At 47.2% G+C, this 21,593-nt stretch overlaps 1 protein-coding gene across 9 annotated transcripts in view; it reads right to left on the reverse strand.

The window, feature by feature from the left end:
• CLIP-190 (Cytoplasmic linker protein 190) overlaps positions 1–20,999 on the reverse strand; it is a 289,367-nt gene extending 268,368 nt beyond the window's left edge. For 2 of the 9 annotated variants that reach the window (XM_065217814.1, XM_065217809.1), the window contains exon 1: positions 18,940–20,342. In XM_065217814.1, the coding sequence (XP_065073886.1) occupies positions 18,940–19,240 (301 nt within the window). In that variant the 5' untranslated portion in view covers positions 19,241–20,342. Of the gene's footprint in view, positions 1–18,939; positions 20,350–20,844 lie in introns of those variants that run through there. The other 7 variants (XM_065217808.1, XM_065217810.1, XM_065217812.1 and 4 more) reach the window with 7 other exon arrangements.
• Between the last annotated feature and the right edge of the window lie 594 nt (positions 21,000–21,593).

Consider the following 21,593-nt stretch of genomic DNA (forward strand, 5'->3'; position numbering starts at 1 on the left):
TTGATGTTTCGTTTTGAATGGCCTGAGATTTCATTCGATCAGAGGATAACTAACTCTACTTAAAATTTGAAGTGAAAAACCATACTCAAACTACACCGAGCAATTAAGTCGTTTGAAACTAGCGAAGACAGTCATACATACTAATAAGTTCCTTTTACAAAGAAATATTTCTCTGAATTTGGATTGAATGCACTGAGATTCCCTGATTTTCCAGGTCCAAAAATGAATTCCGTGATATTTCCAGAATTTCCAGGTTTTTTTTTCAGGTTACCTGGAAATGTAAATGCTATTATACGAACTGGTAACCTTATATCCGAAAATTCACACACTCCAGTAAGGTGACTTTGACAGTGCGACATTCCCGATCCCGGTTGTTACCTTATAAACATTGTCGTTTCGCTTGGTGCATGCCATTTGTTTGTGTAAATTATTGCCGATGAGATAATGATGACAATCCTGTTTCTTGGCGTCGCGTCGTCCAAGGGATTAAACAAACGAAACAGATGATGGAAATTCTACGACAAAAAGATACGGATGCATCACGAGAGTGCCACCGAGCAGCAAGCAAGCGAGCGTGAAAAGTCAAATTTGAATGATGATTTGGGAAATTACCACCCGCCGTCACAATACAGCACCAAAAGAACGGACCGACACCGCTGGCGGCGGTGGCAACGGACGGGCATGATTTATGATTAGTTTGAATTTGGGAAGAAAATAATTATCCACACGCCACAAACCGCCGCATGGTGAGCTATCCAAAGCCATAGCAGCAAATCGTAAAGCACGATATTATGAGGAGGAAGTGCTAAAATGCTTTCGAGATAGCGAGCTCCATCCAGCGCTGCGGGTCGACGCGGAACGCGAGCGGGCTACCATTTTGGGAAAGCTCTAATGGAGAAGATGATCCAGGTGGGATGGAGATTTACCAAAAACTGTGCATTGCCGGCTAATATGTGTGGTTTATGGTGGCATTTAGAGAGATAGTTTTGGAGCGAGTGAAATTCGATCCGGGAGGCATGTCGGCGCGGCACGTCGAGCGAACACTGACTAGTAGTGTGGGATTGATTAAAGAAGCGCTAATCCGCATTTTCTGAAATGTGGTGCGCAATTTCAGATTCTAGGCACACCTTGCTGTGATTTTTGCTGATTACTCATCAACAGCGGCGGTCGTCAGTGGAGCATTCTGGAACGAGTAGCGGGGCGTTACGTAAGGTTCACATCAAGTGGGTGCAAATCAAACTTTGAACCACCACCCAGATAGCATCGTTCGTTAACAACCGAAAGGTCACCCCTTCACCATATCCTATTATGTCAGAATTTTGATTCAAAATCACCGAAGCTCACATGGTATTGTTTCCATTCACTGCTCCTTCTATAGGCGGGTAGGGTAAATCCGGGTAAAACCGTCACTGTTTGAATTTTTAGCAGTTTTTAACAAACTTTTTAGGAACCTCTATGCACACTAGTTTTTTGTTATGTTCCGAATTACTCTGTAACTGTCAAAATAAATAGCAAAACAAATTCACTATCAGGTTTTAACTCTTTTACACGTAGCATTTTATAACTTCCGGTAATTAATGTGAGCCTATTTCATCATAAATCATTCCTTTTGTGTACTCCGTACGAAGATTTTTACGAGGATTGGGCTACAAAATGATGAGTGACAATCTGGAAGGAGCGATATACCTAGCTCCGGTCCTCACAGGTTCCTACCTCACGCCTGCACGAGTCATATGATCACAAAAGACTGCCAGCTGAAACATGGACACAGCTGGTTGGCGTAGCCTGGGCAATGTTGTCAATCCGACAATAGCAGAGTGAGGAGGTGCGACGCGAACACTGGCGCGGTAACCATAGCACGGTGATAGAGGAAATGCTTCGCCAACCCGAGCGTCTGTTCACCATGGAGGTGCGGCTAAAACAGCGTCTGACTGGCATCCAGCGGCTGAATAAGAAATGCTCTTCCCCGGAAGCTACACCTAAGATGGCAGCCCCATCACGGCGGATAGGAGACTTTAGGCCAACCACCTACTGTCTCTGAAACCTTTACAATTGTTACAGAAACCAACAGAGAAAGACATCGAACTGATTTAACGGCAACGACTTTTAGCAAATCAGCAAAACAACGGACACGAATTGGATCATGGAATGTATTGACGTTAGCCCAGCAGGGTAAACTGGCACAACTCGCCAACGAGGCGCGACGCATGAAGCTAGAAATCCTGGGACTGAGTGAAGTTCGTTGGCCAAACTTTGGAGAACACAAACTGCCGTCGGGACAGGTACTACTATACTCTGATATTCGAGGTGAAAACGCTCCCCGCCATCATGGAGTTGGTCTCCTACTTAGCGTCCAGGCAAGTGTTGCACTCATCAAGTGGGAGCCTGTTAATGAGAGGATAATCGTTGCCAGATTTAGAACACGGGTTCGTAACCTTACCATAATCCAATGTTATGCGCCAACCGATGCTGCCGAGCTACAGGACAAGGAGAATTTTTACAGTCAACTGAATACCGTCGTGGATAAGGTTCCAAAGGGTGACATCAAGATCTACACTGGCGACTTCAATGCGAAGATCGGCTCTGAAAACACGGACTATGAGCGTGTCATGGGACGCCATGGTCTCGGCGAAATGAGCGGGAACGGTGAGCTGTTTGCAGAATTTTGTGGTAATAACGACATGGTGATCGGGGGCTCGCTCTTCCCCCATCGCCCAGTGCACTAAGTCACGTGGGTTTCCCGTGATGGACATACCGAAAATCAGATCGACCACATCTGCATCAGCCGAAAATGGAGTCTTGATGTCCGGAATAAACGCAGCGCCGACAACCATCACCTTCTAATCGGCGAAATCCGCTTACGCATGGCGCGGATCCAGCGACGGGAGGAGAGACTCGGGCGGCGGTTCAACACACGCCGACTTGAAGATCCAGCGGTAAAAAGGTCTTTTGTTGAAGAACTTGATACTCGAGCTGCGGACGTTCCAGAAGGTGGCAGCGTAGAAGAACAATGGACGGCCATCAAGAATGCCTTTATAGAAACAAGCGTGAGCTGCGCACCCTGAGGAAAGAGTGGATCACAGATGAAACCTGGCGGAAGATTGAGGAGCGTAGAGAAGCAAAAGCCGCGATAGAGCGGGCGAGAACCAGAGGAGCCAAGAACGAAGCCCGTCAACGGTACTCAGTTCTAGAGAAGGAAGTTAAGCGCTCTTGCAGACGGGACAAGCGAGTGTGGGTGAACTCCCTGGCCGACGAAGGGGAGAAAGCCGCAAACACTGGCGATATACGCCTCCTCTACGATATCTAACGACGCCTGAGTGGAGCAAGGATGAACCCGAGGATGCCAGTGAAGGACACGACTGGACAATTGCTTACCGACCCCACTGACCAGCTGAAACGCTGGTATGAGCACTTCGAACAACTTCCTCAAGTTTCGACGGCCAACCAGCCATCAACATCTTGGCATGATCCGCCTAGAGTGCGGCGCATCACTCGTATCAATTCCGAGGCCCCATGACTGCAGGAGATTGAAGCAGCTATCCGAAGCATGAAATCCAACAAGGCTCCAGGGGTCGATCGGATATCAGCAGAGATGCTCAAAGCTGACCCCATGCTATCCGCACAAATGTTGCATCAACTATTCTGTAATATCTGAGACACCGCGACTTTTCCGCCCAACTGGATGCAGGGCATCTTAGTGAAGGTCCCAAAGAAGGGGGATCTGACTGTGTGCGACAATTGGCGAGGCATCATGTTACTGTGTATTGTTCTCAAAGTTCTGTGCAAAGTTATCCTGAATCGGATACAGGAGAAGATCGACGCGACTCTCCGACGGCAGCAGACAGGATTCCGTGCCGGAAGATCTTGTGTGGACCATATTGTCACGCTCCGCATCATCCTGGAGCAATTCAATGAATTCTAAGAGTCCCCTTACTTGGTATTCATTGACTACGAAAAAGCTTTCGACCGTCTCAATCACGAGAATCTGTGGGGCGCCCTGAGACGCAAGGGAGTCCCGGATAAAATCGTCAACCTCATCGAAGCGCAGTATGAGGCTTTCACGTGCAGAGTTCTGCATAACGGAGCCTTTTCCGACTCTATCCGGGTAGTCGCTGGTGTGAGACAAGGATGTATACTATCACCGCTACTGTTTCTCATCGTAATCGACGAGATCATGGTAGGTGCAATTGACCGTGTACCGAACCGTGGGCTGCTTTGGCAGCCTATCACCATGGAGCATCTCAACGACTTCGATTTGGCTGATGATGTTGCTCTACTACTAGCACAACGGCGCTCTGATATGCAGAGTAAGCTCAATGACCTAGCCGAACGCTCCTCTGCGGCGGGTCTCACCATCAACGTCAACAAGACCAAATCGTTGCATATCAACACGGGCAACCCTTCCAACTTTACGGTAGCGGGGCAAGCAGTGGAGAAGGTCGAAAGTTTCCAATATCTTGGCAGCTAAATAGCGTCGGACGGCGGGACCAAGAGCGACATAGGTGCACGAATCAAGAAGGCTAGGGCTGCCTTTGCGAGTTTACGAAACGTATGGAGATCCAACCAGATAAGTCAACGCACCAAAATCCGAATTTTCAACTCGAACGCGAAATCTGTGTTGTTATACGCCAGTGAGACGTGGTGTGTATCAGCGGAGAACACTCAAAAGCTGCAGGTCAACCGATGCCTGCGGTATATAAATCGTACCTGGTGGCCTCACAACTGGATCTCGAATGCCAAGCTCCATCGTCGATGTCATCAGAAGCCGATAGCACCAGAAATTCGAGAGCGAAAGTGGAGGTGGGTCGGCCACACACTTCGACGGGGCGGAAACGAAATCTGCAAGCAAGCACTGGATTGGAATCCGGTAGGACATCGCAGCAGAGGCAGACCCGGGGGCTCATGGCGGCGGAGCCTCAATGAGGAAATTAAGCAAGTCGATATGAATCTGACCTGGGCCCAGGTCAAGGCAAAAGCGAGCAGCCGCCTAGGATGGAAGTCTTTCACGTTGGCCCTTTGCACCGCTGGTGGTGCACAGGACCCTTAAGTAAGTACGAAGATTGGTGATTTTTAAGTTGATTGACTCTCAAAAACTTTGTTTAAACTAATGTTTAGTTCGTTGGGGGTAAAATTGACACTTTCAGTCGACTTAAATTGCCTTAAATCGAAAACATTAAATCATGAAGACTGGCAACTCTGTCAGAATTCAAGCGACAGATACAGTAGCGCTGCGCTCGGAAGGCGGAATTAGCGCATAGAGAAATGAGCAAATACACAAACCATTCTTCTGAGGTTGTAATCTTTGCTATCCAATTCGTTCGAAGCATTTATCTTTTCGCGGCAGATGACGCGATTGTGCCGATCTCATAGCAGTCGTATGAGAAAACGGTAGAGCTTCCAGTCTTCTTGATATGTTGTCTTCGCTTAAATTTAATGCAAAATTGATGTGTTTTCTACATTTTTGTATAGATGCCTCGTGTTTATAATCGATAATATGTGTCGGTTTTACCCCAACTGGTTGTCAATCTTACCCACACTCCATAACAAAATATGTTATCGTATGATCTCGTGGATCTAGAGTCAAAGCAAACTTCTGTTACGTTTTTAAATCGATAAATTATGTAAAAACAATGCATACCAGTGAAAAATCGTTAGGGTGTCCGTTTTACCCGGATTTCCCCTATGGAGCCAACTGCTAGTGAAAGCAATTTTCGCAACCCCTGTGGGATGGGAAAGCCCTTTGCGATTGCAGCAGCGGCCGGCATCAACAAAGAGACCCAAAGTGCATCATCCCTCTTGTTGCTCGATGATGTGCGAAGTGGTGGAAATTATTATGCCCACCATAGACATCACCCCTGGAGACTATACAGTTATGACAATCCATTTGGCTATTTGGCTAATAATGACGGTGATGCACTATACTGATGCTGATGATCATCGAGCACAACAGCAAAAAAAGGCGGTAATCTCGGGTTACATGTGGCGGTGATTATTGCCAGACCAGTCGCGGTGGCTGGGTTGTTCCATTACGACGACGACGACGACGGCAGCGGCAAATCTCGTTGTCTGGCTTGAATTGGATGGCTATAAAAAAGGGTTTCATGCTGCGGCCCTTCCGGAATTCGATGCGAGCAGGCTTCACCCAACCAATGGCGAGTGGCGTCGTCGTCGGATTGGATTGATTGAGACGGCTTGATGCGGCAGACCAGTTTAATTGGAATTGAAACGTGTGTTTGAGCGATTTTGCATAATACTTCGGTCGGTCACGGTTGGAAAGGCGGCTTGAGTAACAAGATGTGCTCATAGGAAATTCGGAAAATAATCTTGAGTAAATATGAACACGGGAATTGAAACTAGAACATTGTCGTAATCTTGAGTAAATATGAACACGGGAATTGAAACTAGAACATTGTCGTTAAAATCCCAAAACGGTACTCGTTACTAATTGAACATGACACTAAATAGCCACGAATCGCCACGTTGACCCACGCTTCCTCAGTTTAGTTCAGGAGAAACCGTAGCAGGTAGCATTTGTCAAGTACATCGAAAATTGTCGTTGGTTCCGTCCGTCCAAACAAATTTATTAGCTACCGGCCGTACCGACTATATCGACGGCTCTTAAGTGCTTAAACCAGTTCGGCGGTGGTGGCAGTGGCGGTGCTCAACATCAATCAGATTAAGATAACTTCATTATCCGCGGACGGAATGAAATGGAACGGAGATCTTACGCAATGTTTTTCTTTTTCATCCTAAAGGGGCTAATCCGAAGGTGTTTAGCGTTTCGCGCGAACTTAACTCGCCTACCAGGGCAGTGTGTGTGAGTGGTGGTATGCAAAACGGGCGTAAACCTGATTTCAAAACTGAATAGATGCAATAGATTGACAAGTTTCGATCTGGAAACGGTCGACTACTTAACTAATCGTACGAACTGTCAAGCTTGATAATTGATTATTGGTAGCATTAATTAGGAAGCCATTTACATTGAATTTTAACTCTGAACTGTTGTTAGCGCCGATACGGCTTCCGAACCACTTGAAGAAGCTGTGCCGAGACGACGCTGACCACTGCATTGCGGTCCAAATATGTAAAATATGGTACCTAGAGCCTGACCTTTAAATTGTAGCCATAAAGTGTCTTCAGAAGATTTGTTTATATGAACACTAAGTGTGCCCGGCCTTGCTCGGGATTCAATATTAGCTTGAGTTTATGCGCCAATTAAAAAAAGACATGCTATATTGTACGTAGCCCCCCCCCCCTCTTATCTAAGGGGCTACCCCCTATGAACTCCACATGCCAAATTTGGTTCCATTTGCTTGATTAGTTCTCGAGTTATGCAGAAATTTCTGTTTCATTTGTATGGGAGCCCCCTTTACAGAGGGGGAGGGGTCTCGAACCATCATAAGAACCATTCCCTGCCCCAAAAACTCCTGCATACAAATTTTCACGTCGATCGGTTCAGTAGTTTCCGAGGACAGACAGACAGACAGACAGACAGACAGACAGACAGACAGACACAGACAGACAGACACAGACAGACAGACACAGACAGACAGACACAGACAGACAGACACAGACACAGACACAGACAGACACAGACAGACAGACAGACAGACAGACAGACAGACAGACAGACAGACAGACAGACAGACAGACAGACAGACAGACAGACAGACAGACAGACAGACAGACAGACAGACAGACAGACAGACAGACAGACAGACAGACAGACAGACAGACAGACAGACAGACAGACAGACAGACAGACAGACAGACAGACAGACAGACAGACAGACAGACAGACAGACAGACAGACAGACAGACAGACAGACAGACAGACAGACAGACAGACAGACAGACAGACAGACAGACAGACAGACAGACAGACAGACAGACAGACAGACAGACAGACAGACAGACAGACAGACAGACAGACAGACAGACAGACAGACAGACAGACAGACAGACAGACAGACAGACAGACAGACAGACAGACAGACAGACAGACAGACAGACAGACAGACAGACAGACAGACAGACAGACAGACAGACAGACAGACAGACAGACAGACAGACAGACAGACAGACAGACAGACAGACAGACAGACAGACAGACAGACAGACAGACAGACAGACAGACAGACAGACAGACAGACAGACAGACAGACAGACAGACAGACAGACAGACAGACAGACAGACAGACAGACAGACAGACAGACAGACAGACAGACAGACAGACAGACAGACAGACAGACAGACAGACAGACAGACAGACAGACAGACAGACAGACAGACAGACAGACAGACAGACAGACAGACAGACAGACAGACAGACAGACAGACAGACAGACAGACAGACAGACAGACAGACAGACAGACAGACAGACAGACAGACAGACAGACAGACAGACAGACAGACAGACAGACAGACAGACAGACAGACAGACAGACAGACAGAGGGCTACAAATGGTGAGTTGACAACCTAGCTCTGGTTCTCACAAGTTCCTACCTCACGCCTCCCCGTGGTGTAGCCTGGGCAATGTTGTCCTTCTGACAATAGCAAAGTGAGGGGGTGCGACGCGAACACTGGCGCGGTAACCATAACACGGCGATAGAGGAAATGCTTCGTCAACCCGCAGGAGTGCCAACCGGCACATTAGGATCGACGCCAGTAAGATCCTTATTACGGCATACTGGATACGGCATGGAACTATGGACACGACACGGCACAATGGATTGGATACCACGCTACAGGGCTGACAGTCGTGCTATTCTGCTCCCTAAGTAAAGAAGGGTGACACCTTCTTGAAATGGCGAGTGGGCTAATAGTGCGGCTGCCCCCGTCCCGGTAAAACCTTGGCAGGCCTCCGGATACGTTCAAAACTCGTCACCAATTGGTGATTGGTGAGTAGTAGGCTCAGATGTAACATTCCTGACTTACGCCGATCTGGCTCTGAACACGGCCCCCATGAAGGACCGTGTCAACCCTAGCATGGCCTCCCTGCTTGCATAGATAACCATGGGATCACGATAGGAGACTACATACAACGAGTGGAGATAGCGGCCCGAAGGGGGGACCCATCAGAATGGATAAAATTGGAGAAAAAAACAAAAATGAAGAAAAAGAAAATACCAAAAAAAATATGAAGAACGACGGCAAGACGCCAGACAGTGAAAACGGAGGAGCAAACGTGTTCGCAAGGAGTGGGATATTGCAGAGATCACCAGTGTCGAACCTGGGGGTCACTGCAAATTCCAGCAGCAGCAGTAAGTTTCAAGAAGAGCAGCCAGGCGTTGGGCTAAGCCAGATATTCACACCAATATCCAGTAGTAGCAAATCCCAAGAACTGCAGCTCGGGAGAACCAAAATGACGGAGGTCAGGAGGAAGATCGATAATCTCTATGTGTTCGTGAAGGATAAAAACAACGTACACAAAGAGATCAAGCAACTTGTGACCGGTATCAAATCCGGCATAACAGTGGCAGATCGGGAATGTCAAGAGTGGAGAAAAAGAGCCGAAAATGCCGAAAAGGCTCTGCTGGAGGCCAAGGAGAGCATAAGACTGGCTCAAGCACATGAGACGCCGAAGGGACCCACAAATCCACGTCCTGAAAAGAGAGATAGGGACACGCCAGGAGATGAGGAGGAGCCCAAAAAACGCAGGGACGACGAGGAAGGCATCAAGGAGATGGGAGAAAATGGTGCGTGGCGTAAAGTCGAGAACCAGAAGGAGAGGAAGAAAAAACAGAAGGAAGATGAAGTGAGGAAGAAGGAAGAGGAAGCGAGGAAGAAGGAAGAGAAGAAAAAGGAAGACAGGAAGAATAAGGAGAAGCCTAGGCCTCGTAGGGAGAGAAGCAAGGGTGACGCTCTGGTTGTTGAGGCGAAGGACAAAACGTCCTACGCAGCACTCCTCCGGAAAGTGAGAGAGGATCCGGAGTTGAAACAACTAGGCGAGAACGTGGTGAAAACCAGGCGAACCCAGAAAGGCGAGATGCTATTCGAGCTGAAAAGGGACCCTACGGTTAAGAGCGCAGCTTTTAAGGAGCTCGTCGAAAAATCTCTTGGCGAGACGGCGAACGTAAGAGCCTTATCCCAGGAGTCAGTGGTAGAGTGCAGGGATCTGGACGAGATCACAACAGAAGACGAGTTGAAAAGTGCGCTGAAGGTGCAATGCAACCTGGGAGACGTACCGATGGCAATTCGGTTGAGAAAGGCGTATGGTGGCACGCAGACGGCGTCGATACGACTTTCTTCGGACGCAGCTAACGAGCTGCTGAAGACTGGCCGAATCAAGGTTGGGTGGTCAGTGTGCCCGTTGAAAGCTATTCCTCGGGTATCTAAGAAAATGGAGAGATGCTACAAATGCATGGGCTTCGGTCACCAGGCGAGACACTGCAAAGGCCCTGACAGATCTGATCTGTGCAGGAAATGCGGAGAGAAGGGGCACGTTGCAAAAGACTGTACAAAGCAACCGAGGTGCATGCTCTGCAAAAAGGAGGACGGAAATGGCCATGTGACGGGAAGTTTCAGGTGCCCTGAGTTCAAGAAGGCGATGGTGGGCCAGAAATAATGAAGGTAACCCAAATAAATCTCAATCATTGTAACACAGCACAGCAACTGTTGTGGCAGTCAACAACGGAAACAAAGTGCGACGTTGCAATCATTGCAGAGCCATACCGAGTCCCTCTCGATAATGGTAACTGGGTGGCGGATAGAGCAGGAATGGCGGCCATACAAGTCATGGGCAGGTATCCCATACAACAAGTGGTGGCAAGCTCATATGAAGGTTTCGTGATCGCCAAAATCAATGGAATCTATGTATGTAGTTGCTACGCACCCCCGAGATGGACAATTGAGCAGTTCCATCAGATGCTAGATGGGCTCACCGAAGAGCTCATTGGACGGAGACCAGTCGTCATCGCAGGAGACTTCAATGCTTGGGCAGTGGATTGGGGGAGCAGATGTACCAACGCAAGATGGTATAGCCTGCTGGAAGCTCTGGCAAAGTTGAACGTCAGTCTGGCCAACGAAGGAACCATCAGCACCTTCCGCAAAGATGGTAGGGAATCCATTATCGACGTCACTTTCTGCAGTACGTCGCTAATGGCAAATATGAACTGGACAGTGTGCGAGGAGTACACCCATAGTGACCATCAGGTGGTCCGGTACAGTATCGGCGAACGGACACCGGTGGAAATGCGGAGGACGAAAGTAAGCGAGCGGAAGTGGAAGACGAAGGCATTCAATAAGGATCTCTTCATCGAAGCTCTAAGGGTAGACAACAGCGTCCCGGGCCTAAGCGCGAACGAGTTGACCGAATCATTAGCAACGGCATGTGACACAACTATGCCGAGAAAACTGGAGCCAACGAACAGGCGGCGTCCAGCCTACTGGTGGAACGAGGAAATTAGCACCCTCCGTGCTACTTGTCTTCTAGCCAGAAGGCGTGCTCAGAGAGCAAGAACAGAAGCAGACAGAGAGGAGCGCAGGGTGGTGTTCCGAGAGGCCAGGGCTGCACTGAAACGAAATATAAAGCTGAGCAAGTCAAATAGTTTCAAGGAGTTGTGCCGCGATGCCGATGCCAACCCCTGGGGCATCGCATACCGAGTTGCGATGGCGAAGATCAGAGGCCCAACGATGCCGGTTGAAATGTGTCACAACAAGCTGAAAGTCATCGTGGAGGGACTTTTCCCACAGCATGACCCAACGAACTGGCCACCTACACCATATGGCGAGGTAGATGAAGACAACGTTGAACAAGTCTCCAACGAGGAACTCATAGCAGCAGCGAAAGGGCTGAAAGCGAATAAAGCTCCCGGCCCGGATGGAATTCCCAACGTGGCGTTGAAGGCGGCGATCCAGACGTTCCCGGACATGTTCAGGATGGTGCTGCAGAAATGTCTGGACGAGGGTCAGTTCCCTGATAGGTGGAAGGTACAAAAGCTTGTGCTGTTGCCGAAGCCCGGAAAACCGCCGGGGGATCCTGCATCGTATAGGCCAATATGCTTGCTGGATACTGTAGGAAAGCTATTGGAGAGGATCATCCTCAACAGGCTGACGAAATGCACGGAGAGTGAACACGGATTGTCGGAGAGACAGTTTGGATTCCGGAAAGGAAGATCGACGGTGGATGCAATTCGGACAGTGATTGACAGAGCCGAGAAAGCTTCCAAACAGAAGCGGAGAGGAAATCGATACTGCGCCGTGATTACAATTGATGTGAAGAATGCATTCAATAGCGCCAGCTGGGAGGCCATCGCCAAGGCGCTCCATAGAATGAGGGTTCCAGACTACCTCTGCAGGATTCTAAGTAGTTACTTCCAGAACCGGGTCCTGGTCTACGTAACAGACACGGGGCAGAAATCGCTTAGAATCACGGCGGGGGTTCCCCAAGGCTCCATTCTAGGTCCCACGCTGTGGAACGGAATGTACAATGGCGTGCTGACGCTCAAGCTGCCCAAAGGAGTTGAGATCGTTGGCTTTGCGGACGATGTCGTTTTGACGGTAACCGGTGAGACGCTGGAAGAAGTGGAAATGTTGGCGGCCGAGGCGATAGATACGATTGGTAACTGGATGCAAGGAGCGAAGCTGCAGATAGCCCACCACAAAACAGAAGTGATGTTGGTCAGTAACTGCAAAGCAATGCAGCGGGCAGAAATTACCGTTGGAGAGCACATCATTGCTTCGAAGCGCATGCTAAAGTATCTGGGAGTGATGATCGACGACCGGCTAAACTTTAATAGCCACATCGAATATGCTTGCGAGAAGGCGACGAAGGTTATCAACGCAATAGCCAGAATCATGCCGAACAATTCTGGTCCAAGCAGCAGCAAGAGACGTCTTCTGGCTAGTGTGTCCTCATCAATACTAAGGTACGGAGGTCCAGCCTGGATTGAAGCGCTGAAAACGAAGCAGAACCAAAGGAAATTGAGCAGTACGTTCCGGCTCATGGCCATGCGAGTCGTGAGTGCGTACAGAACCATTTCGATGGAGGCAGTATGCGTTATCGCCGGTATGATCCCAATCGGCATCACCTTGGCGGAGGACTACGAGTGCTATATGACGAGAGAAACCAGAGGAGTACGAAAAATGGTGAGAACGGAGTCGATGGCTAAGTGGCAGCAGGAGTGGGATGCAGCAGAGAACGGTAGATGGACACACAGGCTAATACCGACTCTTTCGACCTGGGTGAACAGGAAGCATGGAGAAGTCAACTTCCACTTGACGCAGTTCCTGTCTGGTCATGGCTGCTTCAGGAAGTACCTGCATCGGTTCGGACACACAACGTCACCCTTCTGTCCGGAGTGTGGGAATGTGGAAGAATCACCAGAGCACGTGGTCTTCGAATGTCCTAGATTTGATGATGTGCGAGAGGATATGCTCGCCCTTAGCACGGAGAATATCGTCGAAGAAATGTGTCGAGAGGAGGGCACCTTTAACGCCGTCAGCAGAGCAGTAACGCAGATCATGTCAGCGCTGCAGCGAAAATGGCGGGAAGACCAACTAGAAAGTAGTAATGTGCTCACACAAGTGCGAACTGAAAGCCGAAGCCGGGAGAACTCTCCGTCAGAGTAGGCTGTATCCACAACCAGGGATAACCGAGTAGAACGTGACGCTGGGAGCTAAATGGCTCACAAATTGGAGAGACGATCAGCGAACTGGAAGCGCCAATTAGCTGAGGTAAAGTGAGGTGCGTAATGCACGGCCCCCTCCGAAGTAATACGACAAGTGGTTCCGGGGGGAAAGGGCAAGGCGTCTAAGGAGGTTTTAGTGCGGTAAGAATCCCACACACCGTGTCACCGCGACTGTGCGCCCAGTCGTCAGCGGTGGCACGATGGCCTTTTTGAAGGTTTCCTCCTTGCCAAAAAAAAAAAAAAAAAAAAAAAAAAAAAAAAAAAAAAAAAAAAAAAAAACAGACAGACAGACAGACAGACAGACAGACAGACAGACAGACAGACAGACAGACAGACAGACAGACAGACAGACAGACAGACAGACAGACAGACAGACAGACAGACAGACAGACAGACAGACAGACAGACAGACAGACAGACAGACAGACAGACAGACAGACAGACAGACAGACAGACAGACAGACAGACAGACATACAGAAATTCATTTTTTATATATATAGAGATCGTCCACACTTTGACCCTAACAAAAAGTAGTACTATGATAAAAACAGAGACCTAACTTTTTTTGACGATATAGAGACCATTTCCAGCGCAAAACGACAAAAATAACGTCACTTTTGTCCGGACCCTTTCAGACTTGAATGAAATTTTGCACACCCAAGATGACACTTCCATTAAAAAAATGTTAATTTTTCCGGACTAATTTTGTATAAGGGCTTATATAAAAATTGTTTCATTTTCCAAAATTAGAACGGTCTGTGTCTAGGGGCACGAACGGAAGCTTGACGTCAGATCGCTAGTGGACGGAATAAATGTGAGAACATTTAGTTATTTTAATTGATCGATCATCTATTTTCTTAACTCTTTCCGTTTTTGAATTGTAGGCGTACCAAATTTGTAGTAATTGTTTGCAAAGAGAAAGTTGATGAAGAGAATCGATAAAAATCACTTGCACCCCTGCTTCCAAGTTTGGTTATAAGATTACAACTATGGAGAGCATTTTGTCTTGTCGTTGGGGGCGTGTGGTTCTGAACATGGACAAACAGGCACAGATAAATTCTATTCCAACTGTACTACTTTAATAAGCTTGTTGGCCCTGAAAAGGGCCGTTTTGTTAGGTTAGGTTGTCTTTATTAGCGAGACCTTCAACCGGAAGCTGGTTCATCTCTTGCCGTTTGTTGCCAAAGTTGGTGATGATTTACCCTCCGAAACCGTACAGAGTGCTTCTGTCGCTTCAAAGCGTAGACGACATCCATGGCCGCTTAGGCTTGGCGTGTTCAGAGTAGGTGACAGCATCAAGGATCACATCTTCCAGGAACACCTTCAGCACACCTCGTGTTTTCTCGTAGATACGTTTGACACTGCCACGGCGAGCCAGACTACGTATGGCGGTTATCACGAAGAACCTTGCGATGACGCTTGCCGCCTCCTTTGCCAAGACCTGTCATTGTTGCTTGTTGGGTAGAAGAGTGAACTACCTAACCCGCAGCCACCTTCCTACTGCTGTTATTGATGCTTCTGCTGCCTGCTCACCACGCCGTCCAAAGCGGAAATGAGTCGAGGCTACCTACTTGAGCACAGGAACCTACCTAACTACTTGTACTAGGTTGCCAAATCACGAATGATCTGGTGGTTGGATCGCAGACAGGCGACTCTGAACCTTTCCAGCGTGGACGTCTTTCGCTAATCGACCACCGGCCAGGTGGTGAATCTCAGAATTACGAGTTCGCGGTGGACTGTTAAGGATCATTCTGAGGATTTTGTTGTGGATCCTCTGAAGCTTTAGGTGGTGGCACTTAGCACAACTCTCCCAGATTGGCATACCATACTCAATATCCGGCAGAACGATCTGCTTGTGGACAGCAAGCTTGTTTTTGAGGGACAGGGTGGATTTCCAGTTTATCAGAGGGTAAAGCGACCTGATGTTACACTTGGTGGATGTCTTGTCCACATGGGATCGAAATAGCAATTTGCTATCGATGGTGAGACCAAGGTAGACTACTCCACTCGACCATTCAATGGGAGTGCTATCATGATGGATCTTGACGTTAGCATGCGGAACAAGCCGAAGTGAATTCGAGTGTGGAAACAGAATGGTTTGTGTTTTAGCTGCATTGATACAAATCTTCCAGCTCTTGAAATAGTCGAACTGAACATCCAGGCCTGATTGTAGTTTATTCGCCAGAGCACGGATCACTCGACCCTTATAGATGATGGAGGTGTCATCTGCGAACATTCACAGGATACCACCACCCGGCAAGGGAGGAACGTCTGACGTGAAGATATTGAATAGGATAGGCCCAAGCAGGCTACCCTGAGGGGACCCCTGCATCAACGTTGACCGTATCAGAAGGGACATTGTTCAAGTAGACCTGGAATGATCTGCCCGATAACTAGTTTTTAATGATCTTCACGAGGTAGATCGGAAAGTTGTATCGATCCAGCTTGTAAACTAGGCCATCACGTCAGACATTGTCGAACGCCTTCTCGACGTCCAACAATGCCATGGCAGATGTATTGGAAACGGACTTGTTCCGCTTGATGATGTTAGTAACCTGTGCGAGTTGGTGGATGGTAGAGTTGCCTTTCCTAAGCCCGAATTCCTCTTTGAGAAAGATGTTATTATCATTTGAAAACACCAGCAGACGGCTGAGTATCAACTTTTCGAATAGCTTCGACATGAAGGACAAGAGGCTGATGGGGCGATAGCTTTTGGCACTGGTAGGATCTTTTCCAGGCTTGTGTATTGGAAACACTTTGGCCAACTTCCAGCATGCAGGTAAGTAGCCAAACTCCAAACATTTGTTGAAGATAACGGTAAGATGAATGAAGAAGTCAATACTCAAGTTTTTCAACTCGAAGTTGACTACACTATCCACACCCGGGGCCTTCATGTTCGTTAGTTCTGAGTTCCACCATCCTGGCCTGGATAATTTTGGTTAGCCTATTGACATTGGTCTTCAAATGGGGCAGCCCAGAACGCTGGAACTGCCTACGAATGGTGTTACGGAGCCTGATAAGATCTTTGTATGGGCAGTCAAGGTTCAGAGAATGACTCACCTGTCTGGATGCTGGTACCTGTTGCTCTCTGGCACGGGATATCGCCTTTTCGATGATTTGCAGACACCGATCGACTTCTTCGAACGACTCCGGTAGGACGTCGTAGTCCATTGCTGTGTCCACACAGCGCTGGTACTGCTGCCAGCTGACACGATGGTAATTTCGCCGAGAAACTTGAAACCTATTGGCCCACTTCGGCCACCACCGGATAGTGGTTCGAATTCAGTTCCTGATAGGCGATAGGTTGAGAGATGTTATCGCCAATGTTGCTGATGAAGATGTAGATGGTGGCATGAGCTCCGGATCGACTCAACCGGGTGGGAGTGTCCGGACAGAGGATGTTGTAGTGGGGTTCCTGCAGATCGTTGTGCAAGATTGTGCCGTTCTGGTTTCGCCGACTTTTGCCCCAGGCTTGATGCTTCGGAGGTCTGCGGCCGAGCCGTACCTAATATTGGTTTGCTTGGGCAGTAGACCGCGATGATGGTTATTGGACTCAGCGATGTGCTCACCTCAACTCCGATGGCTTCAATAATTTTCAACTGGAAGCTTGGTAGTTGCCGGCGCTGATGTTGCGTTTCGCAGCGATGGCCACTCCCCCTCCCCAGGAGATGGTGCGGTCAAGCCTTACGAGCCGAAAGTCGGGAAGGAAAACGTTCAGCTCGGGCTTCAAGTGAGTCTCGGTGATGACGGCTATGTCGATTACCGTTCGACAAACTGCATGTTTTTACTCTTCAAGGAGCAAGCATTCCAATTGAGCCCAAGACGCTCTAGCTCGGATTTCACCGCAACCGCCTTGAACGACGGTAATCCACACAAAACCACCTTCAGTGGCTTGCTCGATGGAAGATCATGCGAGAAGAAGTCCACGTTGTTGTCCTTCAGGAAACATCCTATTTGTTTGTACTCCTCCAGGCCTCCAGGCTGGTTCACATGATTTTGGTACCGATGCTGCAAAGCTTGAAGCGAGGCAGCAGGTTGTGTTTTGCCAGTTCGGCACCCAGCTTGGCAACATCCTTCACCGGCGTGAAAAACGGGGGAATCTGCTCTCTTCTTGCAATGGGAACGGCGTCACCATCGCCATTTTCTTCCGGGAGTACTGCATACTGATTGGCTTGCAGTACCTGTTTTCCGGCGTCATCCTGCGACGCGCTGGGCTTGATTAGCACCTTCTTTGAAGGCCCGCTGCTGTCTCATTGGCACGTTTACGTACTATTTGTTTCGTGTTTGCAAATTCAAGTAAACTTGTCAAAACGCGAGAAGGTGGCGACACTTCCACGGCGCAACGCGATAGCACAAAACGAAACAACTGAACAGCTCAACAGTCGAGCAACGAATCATCTCATGAGTTGAGGCTAGACAGCAGCGCTCTTTTATATCTTTTCAGGTTATAGCAGAATGATGTGCAACGAACCAAGTGGTACTCGATTATGACGACTGGGTTGGGGAGAACGTTGATTTCATAAAAACGGCGATGAAATTATCACTTTTTATTTGTACATTGGACAATGTTTGACATTGCCACTTTTTCCATAGTTTCTTGGGGGAAATTATCAGTCAGCTATTGATGCGTAGAAATATTTCTGATTGATTGGTGATAAAATTATTGAAGTTAGTCCAGGAGCAGCTGAGTTATTAACGTTCAAAATCTTTCATAATTTCGTAACATGTTACAATTTTGGTTTTCACAAAGTGTACCCCCATATAGAAATCACAGACGCAGTCCTACGTCAAAAAAAAAAAAACATAACTTGAAAACGTTATATTTGATGATTCCATGTCAAGAAGTTGTAGGTAATAGTATGGTCCATCCAGAAAAAAATGCACTGAGAGAAAAATCACTGTAAAATCATGTTTAATAGATAAATTGTAAATTTTCTCAAAAGACTTCCCTTCGATTTCTATATATATTTTTTTCTGTAAAGAAAGTTGAAGCTATGCCCTCAAATCTGGTACAAAATGTTAGATGGTGAAATGTTTAAAAGTTTTCTTCAAATTAGTTTTTGTTTTAACCAAATTTTTAAACATTCAAATTTAGTATTTTCAAACAAATCATCCGTTAGGGTGGAAAGAAGACCAGTGCAATAGTGATAGGGACAAAAATTAATGGCGACGGTTTCAATTCTGTGGAGCGCAAACGAACTGCCATCGAAGCGATAGCACACAATGCAAACAAACAAATTGATAAAGCAAAGAGCATCAAACCCTTTTACTGTGATTGATCATTGAGGTAAGAGAGCTACTCACTTTTCGGTTCTGGCGGTGGTGGACCGGCCTTCGGTGCGTGATGTCCCATGCATGGGCGGCCTATCCGACTGGCGGAAGGTCCTGCCGGCGTCGAGACCGCCGGTGCCGTTGAACTGGTGCTTGCCAAAGATGTGGTCGAAGAACTGAGCGACATCGACGGTGGCTTGATACCGGATGGTTTCGGTATCGAGCGTACCATCTTGGGCGCCTGTATGCCGCTGGATGCCGGTGGTTTCGATTCCGGACCACCGTTTGTGCTTGAGTCTCCATTCGATGGAGCAACACCACTTGATTCACTCATTTTTTTTTTCGCTACACAGAACACACGATTGATTTGACTCTTCTGACAAAAAATTTCAGCGCTCTGATTTTTTAATCACAAACTGAAATTTCGAAAATAAACACCAGCACTTAACACACACGGAACCCTCTGCTTTTATTCAAATGAAATAAAATGTCTTCTTTCTTCATCAAACACTACTCCACCGAGACTCGCAAACGATGCTGCCGCTATGTCGCGAATTTCTTCTTTCTTCACCGATAGACACTCTTGATTTGAAGACAACGGCTTATTCCCCATGTGCCATCTATAGGCCAGAGAGCGAAACCATAAACAAACGACGCAATTTTCTCGTGACCCGACAGAAAGTGATTACTTTTATTTCTGATAAAAGAAAGAAGCGATTTGCGTACGGCTTCCTGATGACGGTCGTTAGCTTTAAACTTCTGGTGTATTTAGGATATAGTGCAGCGGAACAACTTCGATGGATCCCACCCAAATACGCCACTGAAGAAAGGCGAAAACATCTGTCGGTTGGATCACTGACGCCAGCGATAATTGAGACGGAAAAGCATTTCGCTTTGAAACATTGACAGCATTTATTTACGTATTCATAATTCGGTAATTTTTAAATATAAATATTGAACTACTCACCTGCTTCCAGCTACTACGATCTACGGAATAATATTATTATTGTATTCAAAATACAATGTTATTGCATCAAATGCTAAAATCAATCAAGCAAGAAAATGTTCGTCATAACCCAACAGAGATACAGACAAGTGAAACGGTTAACCAACCGTGAAAAGCGTATATATTCATAGTCGGTGATTTCCCTATCGAATTTCTTGAATGAAGGAACACGCTCCCTTGGGAGCACAAACGCTCCCATTCAGAACGGAGTAATCAATTTGGCGACGATCATAAATCATTCAATTGGCATCTCAAGTCGTTAGCGTATATAACGGACCGAACAGAATGATGACATTATGATCCACTAGAAGAACACCGTCTCGCACGCAAGGTGCCATCTATTTTTGGGACATGACGTCGTCGCTTTCGTACAGCAAGTATATCTACGAAATCGGCATTTATAAATAAACATAATGACGACACCAAATCGAATCCCGGCGCCCGGCGCCCGGCGCCCTTGAGCCGCATAAGACTGCAACCGTATTTACAAACACTGCAATTATTTTTAGACGAACAATCCCCCACCCACCCAACCACCCCACAGATAACGGTCTTAGCGCGCGACTTCACATTGCGACTCCCTCATCCGCATCGCATCGCATCAGCCAGCAGACGAATTCCGGCTCACATCTCCCGTTCGTACCTCTTCCGATCCGGACGGAGAGAGACGATCAGCTTAATTGCTTTTCTAGGTTAAAATTATCAATTCATAACTGTTTATTGAATTCTACGTTGCATAATATGCTTCCTCCGGCAGATCAGTGACCACTGATGCTCGGCTTTTCACTATTTCCCTCACAGATCACGCGAATTCCGGCACACAAATTCACCAAAAAAACAAAATAACACTCCCGTAATCTTGCGGATCCAGCGAATCCGAATGCCACCTCTACGACGACGACGGCGACGGAATCGTAAACAAAGAGGCTTACCCACGGTTTCTTCTTAACTCGCACGCTGTAACGGACACCGTCACAATCCGTAACCGCACCGGAGACGTACGGAATATTCACGCAATTTTCACAAAAAGTACTGCTGTACTTGAAAATACAGAATCAGATTATTCTCACGCACGCAACGACCGAACGAAAAAAAAACGTTCAACGTAAACTTTTGAGCGAGCCATCAAGCAGAAAGGGAAACGTCAAAACGGCAGCTGATGTTTTGTTTGCAGGTGTCAGTCTTTTATCGCGGCTCGTCGAGGAGAGAGACCAAAATGAAAACAAACTCAGGTTTCAGCATGGGTGGCGCGCATTAAGTGGGGGTAGGAAGAATTTATATTACACTGAACATAAATCAGATGTAATCTCAAAAATGTTCGAGAAAAACCATACTCACCAAAAATTGATTTCGTGTTCCAGCAAAATAGATTACTGGAAATGATTCAGCAATTTATTATTTGCTGAAAAAACAGCAACGCATTTTGATGGTTGCTGGAAGCCTCCCGAAAAAAAAAATTACAGTGAAATTTTCAGTGGAAACAATGCTCTGACATTAATATTTATTGTCGACAATAAAAATGATTGTTATAATGTTGTACCCTTCCGAAAACGGCAAAACTGCTACCAATGAATGTACATAATAAAATGTTGTTACAATAATTTTTATTGTATTTTTCATTTATGTTATTGTTAACATGATTCGATCACGAACAATAATGAACAACTCTATTACAATAAAA

This window comes from Ochlerotatus camptorhynchus, unplaced genomic scaffold, assembly GCF_037179485.1.
Source record: "Ochlerotatus camptorhynchus isolate MF236.1 unplaced genomic scaffold, CSIRO-AGI_Acam_v1.1 ptg000080l, whole genome shotgun sequence".
NCBI classification, from domain to species: domain Eukaryota; kingdom Metazoa; phylum Arthropoda; class Insecta; order Diptera; family Culicidae; genus Ochlerotatus; species Ochlerotatus camptorhynchus.